The 16,630-nt window shown below is 44.3% G+C and overlaps 1 protein-coding gene across 1 annotated transcript in view; it reads right to left on the bottom strand.

The window, feature by feature from the left end:
• Positions 1 to 16,630, bottom strand: part of LOC311102050 (teneurin-4-like) — a gene marked incomplete at both ends in the record, with an annotated part of 156,975 nt that overhangs the window by 18,752 nt on the left and 121,593 nt on the right. Inside the window, 6 exon segments of the mRNA XM_084143265.1 lie at positions 4,048 to 4,343; positions 4,767 to 5,041; positions 5,639 to 5,929; positions 6,756 to 7,134; positions 7,476 to 7,849; positions 12,401 to 12,697. Coding sequence (XP_083999391.1) covers positions 4,048 to 4,343; positions 4,767 to 5,041; positions 5,639 to 5,929; positions 6,756 to 7,134; positions 7,476 to 7,849; positions 12,401 to 12,697 — 1,912 coding nt within the window.

Below are 16,630 nucleotides of genomic sequence, written 5' to 3'. Positions count from 1 at the left end.
AAATGTCAGCGCCATCAATCACAATACAGCCTCAGAAAACCACTCAGGCGAGGTAGTTACGGCTCCGTCCCAAACGGTACCCTATTCCCTAGAAACGTCATTACTTTTGACCAGTTACCTATGTATGGAATAGGGTGCCATTTTGGATGCACATTATATCTAACAGGAAGAAACCACTTGTGGTTATATCTAAAAGGCTACACAGCATTCCTCCGTCAGTCACAAAGTCTAACGGAGGACCACAGAGCTGAACTGAGATACGTTGAAAGGTCTCCTCTGTGGTATTGACAGCTATTTTTCATCATTGAAATGAATGATATGTATCCATTGATTCTTGAAGAAGTACGGCGCCTATCTTAACCCAGCTCTGTCCAGTACCAGCTTGGGTTCTGTAGACAGCCGCACAACGGCCCATATTCATAAAGTGTCTCAACGTATGGTGCTGATTTAGGATCAGTTTAGTCTCTTAGATCGTAATGAAATGATAATTGACTGGACAGGGTTGACCTCCTGCTCTGACAAGTTATATATATACGGGCCAACGTCCTTACATACAGACAGACAAGAGGTCTTGGAAGCCTAGCAGGCTAAATAACCCCATCAAAATTTGATATTTTCTCCTAACACTTAAATCGGGCTTTAGCCCACAGCGAAATAAACCAAAAGCTCATCATTTGCAGTGTTGCAGTCTCGCCAACAGCACTCTCACTGGGACAGGAGATAATAATAAACTGTTATTTTAAAGCACGAGAAGGGCTTACCAAGAAAACCTTCCAACAGGACTAGCTAATTCGAGGTAGAAAGCAGTTGGCGCACTCAACAACAAAAAAAAGCTGATATTGATTTATTTGAGCGGACTTTAATCCACTGAACAGGACGAGAGCAGGTGACTGACGTTTCTACGTCAAGCTGACGTATTCCTCAGAGTGACCTGACCGTTGCACATAGCCCTTATTTATAGCCTAGTGGTCCATTGAGACACAACAATGTATACAAATTATAATGATCATATGTTTCAAGGTAAGTGGCAAATTAAAACACTAAATAATACTAATAATAACAGAAATAGTGTCTGGTTAATCAACGTGTCAAATTATACATAGGTGATATTTGGAGACACAGAGACCCAAAACATCAAGGCTACAACATTATAGAAACTAGGCCAGTGAAACATCATCATTTAGCCCCTTAGGATCCACAGTGTCTAAGGAGTACTGCCCCTTAGGATCCAGGGTCTAAGGAGTACTGCCCCTTAGGATCCACAGTGTCTAAGGAGTACTGCCCCTTAGGATCCACAGGGTCTAAGGAGTACTGCCCCTTAGGATCCACAGTGTCTAAGGAGTACTGCCCCTTAGGATCCACAGGGTCTAAGGAGTACTGTCCCGTAGGATCCACAGTGTCTAAGGAGTACTGTCTGTTAGGAGTACAGTTTATAGGTCACTATAGATCCATTATGTCTCCACCAGGTCACTATAGATCCATTATGTCTCCACCAGGTCACTATAGATCCATTATGTCTCCACCAGGTCACTATAGATCCATTATGTCTCCACCAGGTCACTATAGATCCATTATGTCTCCACCAGGTCACTATAGATCCATTATGTCTCCACCAGGTCACTATAGATCCATTATGTCTCCACCAGGTCACTATAGATCCATTATGCTGCTCTGTCTCCACTGGGGACCTCTCAAAGCCTTTACCTCTGTGTGTGTGTGTGTGTTTGATGTGTGTGTGTGTGTGTGTGTTTGATGTGTGTGTGTGTGTGTGTGTGTTTGGTGTGTGTGTGTATGTGTTTGGTGTGTGTGTGTGTTTGGTGTGTGTGTGTATGTGTGTGTGTGTGTGTGTGTGTGCCTCACTCTCTTTCACTGCCCATACCTCCCGTGCCTACCTGAATACTCATAGAAGGACTGATCCAGTGAGTATTGCTGGTTAGGGACCTGAATACTCATAGAAGGACTGATCCAGTGAGTATTGCTGGTTAGGGACCTGAATACTCATAGAAGGACTGATCCAGTGAGTATTGCTGTATTTACAGTACAGCCATTGTTCCCCATCTGAGCGCTTTTTTAAATGATAACGTAAAAAATGTAAAACCTTCAGAGCAGAACAGAGTGGATCATTGCGGAGAGAGGCTGTAAAACAGCCCTGTGTGTGTCGGTTTGTGTGTGTGTGTAATTTTCTGGTGTGTGTGTGTGTTTTCGGGGTGTGTGTGAGTGGCTGTGCTGAGGGAACTCTTTAAAACTACATGTCCCTGGTTGATATTCTGCATTTCACTTTGATGCTGGCACTGAGTTTTCTGTGTGGGTAAGCAACATTTCCCTGAATTTAAAATGTATGGAATTTAGTCGGAGAACAAACGGCCAAAGAAATTAAACTCTGTATAATGTACTCTTAGTGTAGACCAATTAAACTCTGTACAATGTTCTCTTAACGTAGACCATAACAGTAATCTTACTGTAGACCAGAACAGTTCTCTTACTGTAGACCAGAACAGTTCTCTTACTGTAGACCAGAACAGTTCTCTTACTGTAGACCAGAACAGTTATCTTACCGTAGACCAGAACAGTTCTCTTACCGTAGACCAGAACAGTTCTCTTACCGTAGACCAGAACAGTTCTCTTACCATAGACCAGAACAGTTATCTTACTGTAGACCAGAACAGTTCTTACTGTAGACCAGAACAGTTCTTACTGTAGACCAGAACAGTTCTCTTACTGTAGACCAGAACAGTTCTTACTGTAGACCAGAACAGTTCTCTTACTGTAGACCAGAACAGTTATCTTACTGTAGACCAGAACAGTTCTCTTACTGTAGACCAGAACAGTTCTCTTACCGTAGACCAGAACAGTTATCTTACCGTAGACCTGAACAGTTATCTTACTGTAGACCAGAACAGTAATCTTACTGTAGACCAGAACAGTTGTCTTAACGTAGACCAGCACAGTAATCTTACTGTAGACCAGAACAGTAATCTTATTGTAGACCAGAACAGTTCTTACTGTAGACCAGAACAGTTCTTACTGTAGGCCAAGAACAGTTCTCTTACTGTAGACCAGAACATTTCTTACTGTAGACCAGAACATGTCTTACTGTAGACCAGAACATTTCTTACTGTAGACCAGAACAGTTCTTACTGTAGACCAGAACATTTCTTACTGTAGACCAGAACATTTCTTACTGTAGACCAGAACAGTTATCTTACCGTAGACCAGAACAGTAATCTTACCGTAGACCAGAACAGTAATCTTACTGTAGACCAGAACAGTTCTCTTACTGTAGACCAGAACAGTTCTCTTACCGTAGACCAGAACAGTTCTCTTACCGTAGACCAGAACAGTTATCTTACCGTAGACCAGAACAGTAATCTTACTGTAGACCAGAACAGTTGTCTTAACGTAGACCAGCACAGTAATCTTACTGTAGACCAGAACAGTTATCTTACTGTAGACCAGAACAGTATCTTACTGTAGACCAGAACAGTTATCTTACTGTAGACCTGAACAGTTCTTACTGTAGACCAGAACAGATCTTACTGTAGACCAGAACAGTTCTTACTGTAGACCGGAACAGTATCTTACTGTAGACCAGAACAGTATCTTACTGTAGACCAGAACAGTTATCTTACTGTAGACCAGAACAGTTCTTACTGTAGACCAGAACAGTATCTTACTGTAGACCAGAACAGTATCTTACTGTAGACCAGAACAGTTCTTACTGTAGACCAGAACATTTCTTACTGTAGACCAGAACATTTCTTACTGTAGACCAGAACAGTTCTTACTGTAGACAGCATGGTTGCAGCTTTCTCTCTCCCATTCTCTCCCTATCGGTTTCTCTCTTCTGACTCACTCACTCACTCCCACCCACCCACCCTGCCCCCCCACACCCTCCCTCCCTCCCTCACTCCCACCCACCCACCCTGCCCCCCCACACCCTCCCTCCCAACCACCCACCCACCCACCCTGCCCCCCCCACACACTCCCACCCACCCACCCACCCACCCTGCCCCCCCACACCCTCCCTCCCTCCCTCCCCAGACCCACCTGTCATGTAGCACTTGGTCTCCAGGCTGTTGCTGAGAGGGTTATTGTTCTTGAACATGTACAGGTTGAAGGGGACTATGTTGTTGGCGTTCAGCCTGCTCCACACCTCGTGGTCCGGTGTGGTCCATCTCCCGGCCATGGTATCGTAGTCCCGCCGGCCCATGTGCACCAGGCGACTCAGCGGCTCGTACAGACCCCCCTGGTACCCCAGGATGAGCTGGAAGCTTGGGTTGGAGTCCAGGTACACCTCCCCGAATGCAGTGTGGAGGATCTGCTTGATCATCAGGCCAGAGCCGCTGAAATAAAATAAAAATAAAAACAATAAAAATGAATCCAAGGGTACATCCCTAATGACACCCTGTTCCCTATGTAGTGCACAACTTTTCCTCTGTTCAAAGTGTGTTCTTTGAAGAACAGCAATCGTTTTGGACAAATTACATCACTGTATATAAAAAATAAATAAAAAATAAAAAAAGTAACAGAAACACTACTGTACACACTGAGATAATTAAGGAATAATCAAATTATTACAAAAAAAAATTATACTTTATTTGTACATTTTCAAATTTGAGAACATAAGAGACTTTGACATTAATACAACAGAGATTATACAACTTTAGTCTTCTACTGAGTCAAAAGTTAACTTATTCTCCCGGTGACGTCACGAGTAAGTGAAAATGTGTTCCTAAGTGGAAGTTAAAGATTTGCCCCCTAATCACCTGAAGACGGCCTGTGGCGTGCCGATGGTATCACACGCTACATAGAACTCATCCCCGCTACTCAGCTCCATGGAGAACAGGTGTCCCTGAAGGTCGTAGTAGAGGGAAGAGATCTCGGAGCTGGTGTGGTTGTACATGTGAGTGACCCGGGTGGGACTGGACAGGTCAGCATAGAAGAACTGGAGGTGGTGACCCGGACTGCACCTGGATGAGACCCTCCGGCCCAGACCATCGTAACTGTAGCGGATACTCCAGCCGCTCCCGCGGTTGTAGACCTTGAGAAGAAAAATATGAATCAATCAATAAATCAAAAAAATAATAGTATATTTGATTTGATTAACGCCTTTTTTTAACGACACTCAAGGACACCTTACGAGAAAAGTACATTAAAATCGAAGTGCGAATAAAAAGGGAATCAAAAGACCACGGGGAACAGAACGGATCACAGAGGGATACAGGAGAGGGGCTGGAACATATTCAAGAATAGAGCATCGGCTAGCTGAAAGAGTCGTGTTTTGAGGTGTTTTTGAAAATGTGTTGGAGTGTTGTAGCTACGTGTCAACTGTGTTGGAGTGTTGTAGCTATGTGTCAACTGTGTTAGAGTGTTGTAGCTACGTGTCAACTGTGTTGGAGTGTTGTAGCTATGTGTCAACTGTGTTGGAGGGTTGTAGCTACGTGTCAACTGTGTTGGAGGGTTGTAGCTATGTGTCAGCTGTGTTGGAGTGTTGTAGCTATGTGTCAACTGTGTTGGAGTGTTGTAGCTACGTGTCAACTGTGTTGGAGTGTTGTAGCTACGTGTCAACTGTGTTATGTGTGTCCTATGTGTCGTTTTATAAAGCATCAACTGTGTTGGAGGGTTGTACGTATCTTACCTTAACCAGGAGTCCAGCCGAGCTGTACTCAAAGAATTCACTCCCTCTCTGCTTCAGAAAGCCGTCCTCGTCCATGCGGTACTGGACGTCTCCCAGCCTGGTGATGTGGTCTCGGAGGTCGTAGCGTAGCGGCGTGAGGCGGGCGCTGTTCCCGGGGCTCAGCAGGTGAAGGTTACCGTTCAGGTCGTAGCTGTAGTGCCACAGAGGCTTGTCGTTGATGGACACGACCTGGAGCTGACTGTCAGCATCGTACTCATAGGTATACCGAGTGGTGTTGGCGTACGGGCCCACCTTAGAGAAACACAACGTTCATCTATCAGTCAATCAATCAGTCAATCAATCAATCTATAGGTGTTGGCGTACGGACCCACCTTAGAAATCCTAACTTAATCAAATGTAATTGTAATTAAGCAATAAGGCCAGAGGGGGTGTGGTATATGGCCAATATACCACGGCTAAGGGCTGTTCTTACGAACGACACAACGTGGAGTATCTGGGATACAGCCCTTAGCCGAGGTATATTGGCCATACACCACAAACCCATGAGGTGCCTTATTGCTATTATAAACTGGTTACCAACGTAATGACAGCAGTAATATACCCAGTATGGTATACGGTCAGATATACCACGGCTTTCAGACAATCAGAATTCAGGGCTCGAACCACCCGGTTTATTCATTCCTATATACAACAATGTTTTTCTTGAAAGGACTTTTGTAAGATGAACCCATCTTAGAACACTTTGAACACAGAACACGGAACACGGAACACGGAACACGGAACACATTGGGCGTCAGGTAGCCTAGTGGTTAAGAGCGTTGAGCCAGTAACCAAAAGGTTGCTGGTTGGTTTCCCGAGCCGACTTGTTGGAAAAAAACTATGTCTGTGCTTTTGAGCAAGGCACTTAATACAAATTGCTCCTGTATATCGCTATGGATAAGAGCGCCTGCTAAATGACTAAACTGTCAAATGTTAGAACTGTGAAAATGTGCTTTTCTATATTTCAAATGTGTCTAATTCTACTGTCTACTTGTCTGTTTTATCCTGGGTGTGACTCTTGGAAGATCCTAACAAACAAACACAAACAACAAAGAAAGAACGAGGTAACCAGACCAACCTTGAGTTCCTTGGCGACCACGCGTCCCATGTTATCGTACTGCACCATCATCCAGTACATGAGCGACCTGAAGATCTCGTACTGGACCTCCTTCACGCGGCCGTAGGCGTCAAAGTGTTTGGTGTGCGTCATCACAGCCGTGGTGATTATCTGGTTGATGTCGTAGTAGATGACCCCGAACTTCCCAAACTGCTCCGTCTTCCCCGACACGTCATCATAGCGGTACAGGTCGATGGGGAGAGGCGTCTCATTGATCACCGCTTGCATGCTGGTGACCCGGAAGCTGTTGTCGTAGACGTAGTCGAAGCGAGCGTTGACCATCCCCTCCTCGCTGAACCTAAAGATCTGCCTGTCGATGAGTGGGCCGATCTGACGGTACCTGTGGTGTAGTGAACATTACTGTTAGTCCAGTCCATGTTTTTTAATTATGTTACTGACTGATACACTCAATATCCCATTCCATGTTTTACACACGCACTAGTTGAGCTAGACAGCTAGTCAACAACAATGTATTTATCCTATTTAACTTGAGTAAAATTCAACAAACTATATCAGACGGGGCCAAACTCCGTTCTTCCGATTATATATATTTTCATTTTACGTTTTACATTGTATGAGATCCCATTTCATGTATGCATCTGCACATGTACCAAGATGTTCAAAAACAAACCTAACCCTAAAGCCAATCATCCGACAACACAACGGCAAAGTTGCAGTCACCTTATGGTACAGGTGGTCCCTTCAGTCTGCAGGTTCACCACCTTCAGCATCCCCGCTGCCTCGTCGTAGCTGAACGCGACGCGCGTCGTGTCGTACAGGATCTCAAGTAGCTTGGCCAGCTTGTCGTACTTATAGATCACCCTGCGCCCCGTGCCCAGGTAGGTGGTCTGCATCAGCTGGCCGTCTTCGCTGTAGTCCTGCAGCACCGACGCGTTCCCCTCGGAGGGGCGGTACGTGTTCCTATAGTAACCGATAGAGCGGGTGGTCTCCAGGGTGGTGCGGGCCACGTTGGGCATGGTCACGGAGGAGAGGCAGTCGTTCTTGTCGAACTCGAAGATGTACTGACGCTGACTGTACAGGAGAAGCACCATGGACTGAGGAGGAGAGAGGAAAGTGGGTTACCGACGGCAACCCTATTTCCCTAGACAGTGCACTACTTTTGAAGAAGGCCCGTGGGATTGTGCTCTTTAAAGGGCACACTACAGGACCTGAGAGAGAACATGTTAGATATTAGGAATGCTGAGAGGTAAATTGACAGTCATGTTTATTAAAGTTGTGTGTGTTACCTACAGTGAGGGAAAAAAGTATTTGATCCCCTGCTGATTTTTTACGTTTGCCCACTGACAAAGACATGATCAGTCTATAATTGTAATGGTAGGTTTATTTGAACAGTGAGAGACAGAATAACAACAAAAAAATCCAGAAAAACGCATGTCAAAAATGTTATAAATTAATCTGCATTTTAATGAGGGAAATAAGTATTTGACCCCTCTGCAAAACATGACTTAGTACTTGGTGTCAAAACACTTGTTGGCAATCACAGAGGTCAGACATTTCTTGTAGTTGGCCACCAGGTTTGCACACATCTCAGGAGGGATTTTGTCCCACTCCTCTTTGCAGATCTTCTCCAAGTCATTAAGGTTTCGAGGCTGACGTTTGGCAACTCAAACCTTCAGCTCCCTCCACAGATTTTCTGTGGGATTAAGGTCTGGAGACTGGCTAGGCCACTCCAGGACCTTAATGTGCTTCTTCTTGAGTCACTCCTTTGTTGCCTTGGCCGTGTGTTTTGGGTCATTGTCATGCTGGAATACCCATCCACGACCCATTTTCAATGCCCTGGCTGAGGGAAGGAGGTTCTCACCCAAGATTTGACGGTACATGGCCCCGTCCATCGTCCCTTTGATGCGGTGAAGTTGTCCTGTCCCCTTAGCAGAAAAACACCCCCACAGTATAATGTTTCCACCTCCATGTTTGACGGTGGGGATGGTGTTCTTGGGGTCATAGGCAGCATTCCTTCTCCTCCAAACACGGCGAGTTGAGTTGATGCCAAAGAGCTCGATTTTGGTCTCATCTGACCACAACACTTCCACCCAGTTCTCCTCTGAATCATTCAGATGTTCATTGGCAAACCTCAGACGGGCCTGTATATGTGCTTTCTTGAGCAGGGGGACCTTGTGGGCGCTGCAGGATTTCAGTCCTTCACGGCGTAGTGTTTTACCAATTGTTTTCTTGGTGACTATGGTCCCAGCTGTCTTGAGATCATTGACAACATCCTCCCGTGTAGTTCTGGGCTGATTCCTCACCGTTCTCATGATCATTGCAACTCCACAAGGTGAGATCTTGCATGGAGCCCCAGGCCGAGGGAAATTGAGAGTTATTTTGTGTTTCTTCCATTTGCGAATAATCGCACCAACTGTTGTCACCTTCTCACCAAGCTGCTTGGCGATGGTCTTGTAGCCCATTCCAGCCTTGTGTAGGTCTACAATCTTGTCCCTGACATCCTTGGAGAGCTCTTTGGTCTTGGCCATGGTGGAGAGTTTGGAATCTGATTGATTGATTTCTTCTGTGGACAGGTGTCTTTTATACAGGTAACAAACTGAGATTAGGAGCACTCCCTTTAAGAGTGTGCTCCTAATCTCAGCTCGTTACCTGTATAAAAGACACCTGGGAGCCAGAAATCTTTCTGATTGAGAGGGGGTCAAATACTTATTTCCCTCATTAAAATGCAAATAAATTTATAATTTTTTTTTGTTGTTATTCTGCCTCTCACTGTTCAAATAAACCTACCATTAAAATTATAGACTGATCATTTCTTTGTCAGTGGGCAAACGTACAAAATCAGCAGGGGATCAAATACTTTTTTCCCCTCACTGTTGGCTGCTAGAGTCTGCTACAAAAGGACATACAAATGTAACAGAAACACCCAGACTATACAGATGCCTGTTATGTATTTAAGTCAGGAGCCAAGCTGTGAGATTCAAGAACATTTTTTTATGTCTTCAATTGGGTAAGAAAGTATTGGGCGGGCAAATACATATATTTAAATCACTGTGCAGTCTGCTGTCACAGCAGGCTATCATTCCAGCTTTGAATCAGCTGTAAAACTGACTTCAGACCACTAATGGGCCGGCCATTTTGTTAAATTAAATGGTAAAACCTGAAGATCCCCAAAGATCCTGACTTTAATTAACAATGTGAAAGTGACATTTCATTCATTTCTGCTCATCAGAGTCTATTTTAGGGGCAACGGCCCTATCAAGCTGTCTGCACTAACAATGTATACATTGTTAGAGAGAGAGAGAGAGACGGAGAGAATCAGACAGTCCTTTATTACAGCTCTCTACACATGTCTCAGACAGACATAGATTAGATAAAGCTAAGAGTAGAAAGGTAACTTTGAACTAGAAATCTTAAATCTGCTTTTAAGGGCACTGAAATATCAATCACGTTTTCTATGACATCATGTCCCAAGCCATGTCTTGGCTATAGTTTATCTTTAGCACACATTTTGACATTTACATTTATCCAGTGAGTGCATACATTATAAAAAAAAAAAAATCATACTGGCCCCCCCGTGGGAATCGAACCCACAACCCTGGCGTTGCAAACGCCATGCTCTACCAACTGAGCTACATCCCTGCCGGCCCTTCCCTCCCCTACCCTGGACGACGCTGGGCCAATTGTGCGCCGGCTACGACAGAGCCTGGATTCAAACCAGGATCTTTAGTGGCACTGCGATGCAGTGCCTTGGACCACTGCGCCACTCAGGAGTACGAGGACACCAGGCTTTTCTCCATTAGTTCCAAACCCTCAGTACTCTGTGTACCTAATGCACACTGTGAATGTCTACATTGAATGTAGTGTAGGTCTATTTCATGAGTTTCATTGTATTTTATGTGGAGAGTTCAGAGTTCAGAGTTCATATATAACCCTTCCTATTATCCCTATTAAAGACGTATCGAAATGTTTCTGCGTTCAAACTTCAGAAGCCTTTTTAACCCTCAAATGCACGACAAGTTTTACATGTCCTGCAACAGGGTGATCAAATGAAGATCCTACATCTGTAAATGGCACCCTATGCCTTTAGAAAGTATTAACACCCCTTGACTTTTTCCATATGTTGTTGTTTTAAAGCCTGAATTTAAAATGGATTAAATTTAGATTTTGTGTAACTGTCCTACACACAATAATGTGAAAGTGGAATTATGTTTTTAGAAAATGTTTACCAATTTATTAAAAATGAAAAGCTGAAATATCTTGAGTCGATAAGTACTCAACCCCTTTGTTATGGCAATAAGTTCAGGAGTAAAACTGTGCTTAACAAGTCACATAATAAGTTGCATGGACTCACTCTGTGTGCAATAATAGTGTTTAACATGATTTTTGAATGACTAACTCATCTCTGTACAATTATACAATTATCTGTAATGTCCCTCAGTCGAGCAGTGAATTTCAGACACAGATTAACCACAAAGACCAGGGAGGTTTTCCAAGAAGGGCACCTATTGGTAGATGGGTAGAAATAAAAAAGCAGACATTGAATATCCCTTTGAGCGTGGTGAAGTAATTAATTACTCTTTGGATGGTGTATCAATACACCCAGTCACTACAAAGATACAGGCGTCCTTCCTAACTCAGTTGCCGGAGAGGAAGGAAACCGCTCAGGGATTTCACCATGAGGCCAATGGTGACTTTAAAACAGTTACAGAGTTTAATGGCTGTGATAGGAGAAAACTGAGGATGGAGCAACAAAATTGTAGTTACATCACAATACTAACCTATAGAATACAAATATTCCAAAACATGCATCCTGTTTGCAACAAAGCACTAAAGTAAAACTGCAAAAAATGTGGAAAATAAATTAACTTTATATCCTGAATACAAAGCATTATGTTTGGGGCAAATCCAACACAACACATCACTGAGTACCACTCTTCATATTTTCAAGCATAGTGGTGGCTGCATCATGTTATGGGTATGCTTGTCATCGGCAAGGACTAATTCGTTTTTTAGGATAAAATAAAACGGAATAGATCTAAGCACAGGTAAAATCCTAGAGGAAAACCTGGTTCAGTCTGCTTTCCAACAGACACTGGGAGACACATTCACCTTTCAGCAGGACAATAACCTACAACACAAGGCCAAATATACACTGAAGTTGCTTACCAAGATGACCTTGAATGTTCCTGAGTGGCAGAGTTACAGTTTTGACTTAAATCGGCTTGAAAATATATGGCAAGACTTGAAAATGGCTGTCTAGCAATGATCAACAACCAACTTGACAGAGCTTGAATAATGTTTTTAAGAATAATGCTAATATTGTACAATCCAGGTGTGCAAAGCTCACAGCTGTAATCTTGAAAGACTCACAGCTGTAATCGCTGCCAAAGGTGATTCTAACATGTATTGACTCAGGGGCGTGAATACTTATGTAAATATAATATTTCGGTATTTCATTTTCAATAAATTTGAAAACATTTCTAAAAACATGTTTTCACTTTGTCATTATGGGATATTGTGTGTAGATGGGTGAGAAATAAATATATTGAATCAATTCTGAATTCAGGCTGTAACACAACAAAATATGGAATAAATCAAGGGGTATGAATACTTTCTGAAGGCCCCATATTAGTGGTGTTTTTTACCTTCTCCAGGTAAGTGTAGGTCCATGACTTCCCATCGGCAAAGATCTGCGACGTGATTCGTCCATTCTGGTCGTACTCCATGCGTATGGACATGGTGCCCCGCTGGATGCCGGCCACGTGTCCGCCCGGGGAGTATGTGACGTTGACCCCGTTGAGGCGGCTGCTGGGGGCCCAGAGCGTTGGGCGTCCGGCGTGGTCGTAGTGGATCCTTAACGTGAACTTCCTGTGGTCGTCATAAACCTTCTCTGTCCGTGTGATACGGTCAAAGTCCAGGGAGAGGAGGTTCCTGTTATGGACCTGGGGGAGAGGAAAGGAGAGGAGAGGATAGAAGAGGAAAGGAAAGGAGAGGAGAGGAGAGGAGAGGAGAGGAGAGGAGAGGAGAGGAGAGGAGAGGAGAGGAGAGGAGAGGAGAGGAGAGGAGAGGAGAGGAGAGGAGAGGAGAGGAGGTTGTTAGTATAGAGGAGAGGAGAGGAGAGGAGAGGAGAGGAGAGGAGAGGAGAGGAGAGGAGAGGAGAGGAGAGGAGAGGAGAGGAGAGGAGAGGAGAGGAGAGGAGAGGAGAGGAGAGGAGAGGAGAGGAGAGGAGAGGAGAGGAGAGGAGAGGAGAGGAGAGGAGAGGAGAGGAGAGGAGAGGAGGTTGTTAGTATAGAGGAGAGGAGAGGAGAGGAGAGGAGAGGAGAGGAGAGGAGAGGAGAGGAGAGGAGAGGAGAGGAGAGGAGAGGAGAGGAGAGGAGAGGAGAGGAGAGGAGAGGAGAGGAGAGGAGGTCAGATAATTTGGTAAGCTTTTAAATTTGACATTTTTATCCAGAGCTACTTGCAATCAGTGCATTCAAAACGTTAAGTAGGACAAACCATCACATTTCAGTTATTGCAAGTATACTTTTCTACTTGAAGCTTGCAGGTATAACGCATTATGATGTGCATTGCAATATAATACGTAATATCTGTTGTGCAGTAAGTACAGTTGAAGTCGGAAGTTTACGTACATTTAGGTTGGAGTCATTAAAACTCGTTTTTCAACCACTCCACAAATGTCTTGTTAACAAACTATAGTTTTGGCAAGTCGGTTAGGACATCTACTTTGTGCATGACACAAGTAGTTTTTCCAACAATTGTTTACAGACAGATTATTTCACTTATAATTCACTGTATCACAATTCCAGTGGGTCAGAAGTTTACATACACTAAATTGCCTGTGCCTTTACACAGCTTGGAAAATTCCAGAAAATGAAGACATGGCTTTAGAAGCTTCTGATAGGCTAATTGACATCATTTGAGTCAATTGGAGGTGTACCTGTGGATGTATTTCAAGGCCTACCTTCAAACTCAGTGCCCCTTTGCTTGACATCATGGGAAAATCAAAAGAAATCAGCCAAGACCTCAGAAAAATAATTGTAGACCTCCACAAGTCTGGTTCATCCTTGGGAGCAATTTCCAAACGCCTGAAGGTACCATGTTTATCTGTACAAACAATAGTATGAAAGTATAAACACCATGGGATCCCCGCAGCCGTCATACCGCTCAGGAAGGAGACGGGTTTTGTCTCTTAGAGATTAACGTACTTTGGTGCGAAAAGTGCAAATCAATCCCAGAACAACAGCAAAGGACCTTGTGAAGATGCTGGAGGAAACAGGTACAAAAGTATCTATATCCACAGTAAAACGAGTCCTATATCAACATAACCTGAAAGGCCGCTCAGCAAGGAAGAAGCCACTGCTCCAAAACCGCCATAAAAAAGCCAGACTACGGTTTGCAACTGCACATGGGGACAAAGATCTTACTTTTTGGAGAAATGTCCTCTGGTCTGATGAAACAAAAATAGAACTGTTTGGCCATAATGACCATCGTTATGTTTGGAGGAAAAAGGGGAAGGCTTGCAAGCCGAAGAACACCATGCCAACCGTGAAGCACGGGGGTGGCAGCATCATGCTGTGGGGGTGCTTTGCTGCAGGAGGGACTGGTGCACTTCACAAAATAGATGGCATCATGAGGAAGGAAAATTATGTGGATATATTGAAGCAACATCTCAAGACATCAGTCAGGAAGTTAAAGCTTGGTCGCAAATGGGTCTTCCAAATGGACAATGACCCCAAGCATACTTCCAAAGTTGTGGCAAAATGGCTTAAGGACAACAAAGTCAAGGTATTGGAGTGGCCATCACAAAGCCCTGACCTCAATCCTATAGAATATTTGTGGGCAGAACTGAAAAAGCATGTGCGAGCAGGGAGGCCTACAAACCTGACTCAGTTACACCAGCTCTGTCAGGAGGAATGGGCCAAAATTCACCCAACTTATTGTGGGAAGCTTGTTGAAGGCTACCTGAAACGTTTGACCCAAGTTAAACAATTTAAAGGCAATGCTACCAAATACTAATTAGGAATGTGATGAAAGAAATAAAAGCTGAAATAAATCATTCTCTCTACTATTATTCTGACATTTCACATTCTTAAAATAAAGTGGTGATCCTAACTGACCTAAAACAGGGAATTTTTACTAGGATTAAATGTCAGGAATTGTGAAAAACTGAGTTTAAATGTATTTGGCTAAGGTGTACGTAAATTTCCGACTTCAACGACAAATAGCCTTGGCTTGTGCGAGCCGGAACGGCTCATAGGAGCAGGAGTCTATCTCCTGTTTCTGTAGTGAGGCAGCTTGATGTACAGGACACCCCCTGGACAGGACACTAGTCTATCTCCTGTTTCTGTAGTGAGACAGCTTGATGTACAGTACACCCCCTGGACAGGACACTAGTCTATCTCCTGTTTCTGTAGTGAGGCAGCTTGATGTACAGTACACCCCCTGGACAGGACACTAGTCTATCTCCTGTTTCTGTAGTGAGACAGCTTGATGTACCAGTACACCCCCTGGACAGGACACTAGTCTATCTCTTGTTTCTGTAGTGAGGCAGCTTGATGTACAGTACACCCCCTGGACAGGACACTAGTCTATCTCCCGTTTCTGTAGTGAGACAGCTTGATGTACCAGGACACCCCCTGTACAGGACACTAGTCTATCTCCTGTTTCTGTAGTGAGGCAGCTTGATGTACCAGGACACCCCCTGGACAGGACACTAGTCTATCACAGGGCCTTACCGCCAATCTATGTATTTAATGCTAAATGCCAAGCAGAGACGCATCAGGTCCCATTTGACAGTCTTTGGTATGACTCGGCCGGGGATCGAACTCCCAACCTTCCAATCTCATGGTGGTCACTCTAACCACAAGGCCACTGAGGTGATTTTTTGTTATGACAAAACAATCAATATGCTAAAATACAAACATTGAATCTAATCCATAGAAAAATAATAAAAATACCTGTCAATAAAAAAATTTAAAAAATAACTGCAAAAGGAGAAAGGAGAGAGTCCCAGCCAGCCAGACAGTTAAGGGTTAACTACGCCAACACTAGCCAGACAGTTAAGGGTTAACTACGCCAACACTAGCCAGAGAGTTAAGGGTTAAGTACGTCAAAAAAAAAGAACAAAAAAAAAGAAAAATATACCATTTAGCAGACGCTTTTCATGTGTGCATACACTTTTACGTATGGGTGGTCCCCGGGATCGAACCCACTACCCTGGCGTTACAAGCGCCGTGCTCTACCAGCTGAGCTACAGAGGACAACACCGCTGAAGTGTAGAGAGAGTCCCAGCCAGCCAGACAGTTAAGGGTTAACTACCCGAACACCAGCCAGACAGTTAAGGGTTAACTACCCGAACACCGGCCAGACAGTTAAGGGTTAACTACCCGAACACCGGCCAGACAGTTAAGGGTTAACTACGCCAACACCAGCCAGACAGTTAAGGGTTAACTACGCCAACACCAGCCAGACAGTTAAGGGTTAACTACCCGAACACCAGCCAGACAGTTAAGGGTTAACTACCCGAACACCGGCCAGACAGTTAAGGGTTAACTACCCGAACACCGGCCAGACAGTTAAGGGTTAACTACCCGAACACCGGCCAGACAGTTAAGGGTTAACTACCCGAACACCGGCCAGACAGTTAAGGGTTAACTACGCCAACACCAGCCAGACAGTTAAGGGTTAACTACCCGAACACCAGCCAGACAGTTAAGGGTTAACTACCCGAACACCGGCCAGACAGTTAAGGGTTAACTACCCGAACACCGGCCAGACAGTTAAGGGTTAACTACGCCAACACCAGCCAGACAGTTAAGGCTTAACTACCCGAACACCAGCCAGACAGTTAAGGGTTAACTACCCGAACACCAGCC

Source organism: Coregonus lavaretus, assembly GCF_964263955.1.
Source record: "Coregonus lavaretus genome assembly, chromosome: 26".
NCBI lineage: Eukaryota > Metazoa > Chordata > Actinopteri > Salmoniformes > Salmonidae > Coregonus > Coregonus lavaretus.
This window is presented reverse-complemented; position numbering and strand designations above follow the sequence as displayed.